Raw genomic sequence first — 2,454 nt, 5'->3', positions numbered from 1 at the left:
GGCATCCTTTGCTCCGGAGAGGCCTTTGGTCAACTTAACAATGAAGGTAAAATAGCTTCACTTTAATGCAGTATTTTCTCCTAATTATCACTTAGGGTTCCAAAACATCACCATCGACCTCTTTTTAGCACTGCAACAGCTGCGGTTGCCTCGTTTACTTCGGTTCGGAAGTTCCAATTTGCTAAGCCATCTACTAAGATATGCTTCAACCGTTACGTCCGGTGACTTCGACTACGACCGCGTCAAACCTCTTTTGCGAGCAGTTATTGCTAAGGAACCCGACGAGAAAATCTGGGTACGAGTTTATTATGCTGTTACCGAATCCACGCCGCCCCCCCGACCGATTGCCTCCCACCTCAAGCAGACCCCATCGTCCCGTAATATGGGCAGCCTCGTAAATTCTTCGGAACGCCGTGTCGATACCGATCCCGTGCTGAAGGAGGAGCTCGAATAGATGTACGTTGATATTCCAAGGTTCCACAATGCTTTCTTCGGTAAGATTCCGCACCTAGAAAGCACATCCCAAGCCATCTTAGAGAGGTGCTACAAGGGATCAAACCCATGGTTTCGTAAAGGATGGACGGGATGGCCGAGCACTCCCAACCAGGGCCCCATCCTAAGCTGGCTTGAGAAAATAATGCAACAATTCATATTGTAGACTCCAGATCATAGATTAACGCCAAAACAAATGCTAATAACAGAACCAAACAAGCTGATTAAAGGTTTAATGATAGTACATAAGTTAGATATTAATATTATAACCTTTTTCAAAACATTATTACATTAATCTTAGGTTCTTATCCCTGGGGAACTGAAAAGTAATTTAAAAGATGATTATCAAACTGGCACATGATTCGACATCGAGAAATACATGAAGGAGGTATTTACCACATAAAATACCAGACACTTTGTCTTAGCTTTTATTCTCTACAGGTCTCTCATACACATATGGGAGTTTAATTATTTTAACGGAATTGCCTTAACACAATTCAATATTAATAAAAATAGATTACAATTTATATTAATAATATTCAGCTTTTTATAGATAAACGAAAAAGATTTAAGATTTAACCCAATCTTTATTTCATTCAATAACAGACAATATATTAAGATTATCCGGAACAGAACACCAGAACACATCATAATTAATAAATTTATAGAATAATTATCTTGCATCATAGGCCAGGCTACCATATACTAAAAGGCTGACCTAAAAAAGGACCCATCTACGATACTTATAATCAAAGATTCATGGCAATTCCCCGAACGGGAAATAGAGGGAAAATTATTACACGAGGCAACCGAAAAAGATGTTTATAACGTCGCCCAGTACTACTACCACAAGACCATCCACATTAATAATAGTGTCAATAACATCCAACTTGACATCCGAAAAGGATTGGACATTACCAAAGCCTCCAACTACAAGGTGCAGAGTTTGAATACGCCTCGCGCGTCCCAGATTTCCCAGGGCAGCAAGAGGTCATCTAGCCAAATTGGCGCGCCTCTGCCAGCAAGCAAGCGATCCCGCTCGGAATCTCCGGTAAAAAGAGACCCTATCCACCCCAGTTCACCGCCGAATCGCATCCATCGACGTGTTATTGTTCGTGACTACGGACAAAACATTTACGAAACTAGCTCATGTATGGCCCTCCTTACTGCATTTAAAAGCTACATACAAGGATATAAGTTATTGCTCAAGGCCGGCATCCTCCACAGAAACATATCAATCAACAATATCATAATCAATAAAGATGGTAGCAACCCTTCAAGATTCTTGATCAATCTCAACCTTACCATCAAAGTACAGCAAGAAGATGCTTCAGGCACGAAGGGAAAGACCAGTACGAGGGCTTTTATAGCGATTAGGATGCTTAAAGATCGTCAACATTCTTTCAAGCACGACCTCGAATCCTTCTTCTGGGTGCTATTCTGGATATACATACATTATAATGGTCTGAATAAGGAAAGATCCATTCCCGAATTTGACAAGTGAAATGTCGTTGGCATAAGCGAATTGGCAACATTGAAAAGAGGTACCGTTACGGACGAGCAAGACTTCATCGAGATACTTACTGAAAACTTTAAGCCATATTATAAGCCTTTGATACCTTGGGTTAATAGGTTGCGAAGGGTAGTGTTTGATAAGCAAGGGGTAGATAGAAAGTTGTATTCTCGCATGCAAGAGGTCCTTCGCGACGCTCAAAAAGACGAGAAGGTATCAACTAAGTAATGCGGCGAGCAATTAATGCTCATAGGTATAATCATTTCCTATTTATCCATCGCTCCGTAGTAACACGATGAATGCCCGTAAAAGGTGTGTCAGCCGCGAGTCCGATAGTTTTCTAACGGTCCCTAAAGGCCAGAAGTTCTAAGATCATAGGGAGCAAAAATTCTGACAATAGCCACGATATTCATCGTTGGTTGATAATTTCTACTACCCTGATCGCTTAA

The 2,454-nt window shown here is 41.0% G+C and overlaps 1 protein-coding gene across 1 annotated transcript; it reads left to right on the top strand.

Annotated features, from left to right (window-relative positions):
• Window positions 1–482: 482 nt before the first annotated feature.
• On the top strand, window positions 483–2,454 carry F4822DRAFT_443919 (uncharacterized protein; the record flags this gene model as incomplete). Its single annotated transcript, XM_051463155.1, has 2 exons — window positions 483–494; window positions 1,220–2,454. 2 exons carry the CDS (start codon window positions 483–485, stop codon window positions 1,994–1,996), a joined length of 789 nt encoding a protein of 262 aa, XP_051308275.1. The 3' UTR covers window positions 1,997–2,454.

The sequence above is a fragment of the Hypoxylon trugodes genome (assembly GCF_022578975.1).
Source record: "Hypoxylon trugodes strain CBS 135444 unplaced genomic scaffold F4822scaffold_53, whole genome shotgun sequence".
Lineage (NCBI taxonomy): Eukaryota > Fungi > Ascomycota > Sordariomycetes > Xylariales > Hypoxylaceae > Hypoxylon > Hypoxylon trugodes.
Note: the sequence above shows the minus strand (reverse complement) of the source record. Positions and strands in the feature narration are given on the sequence as shown.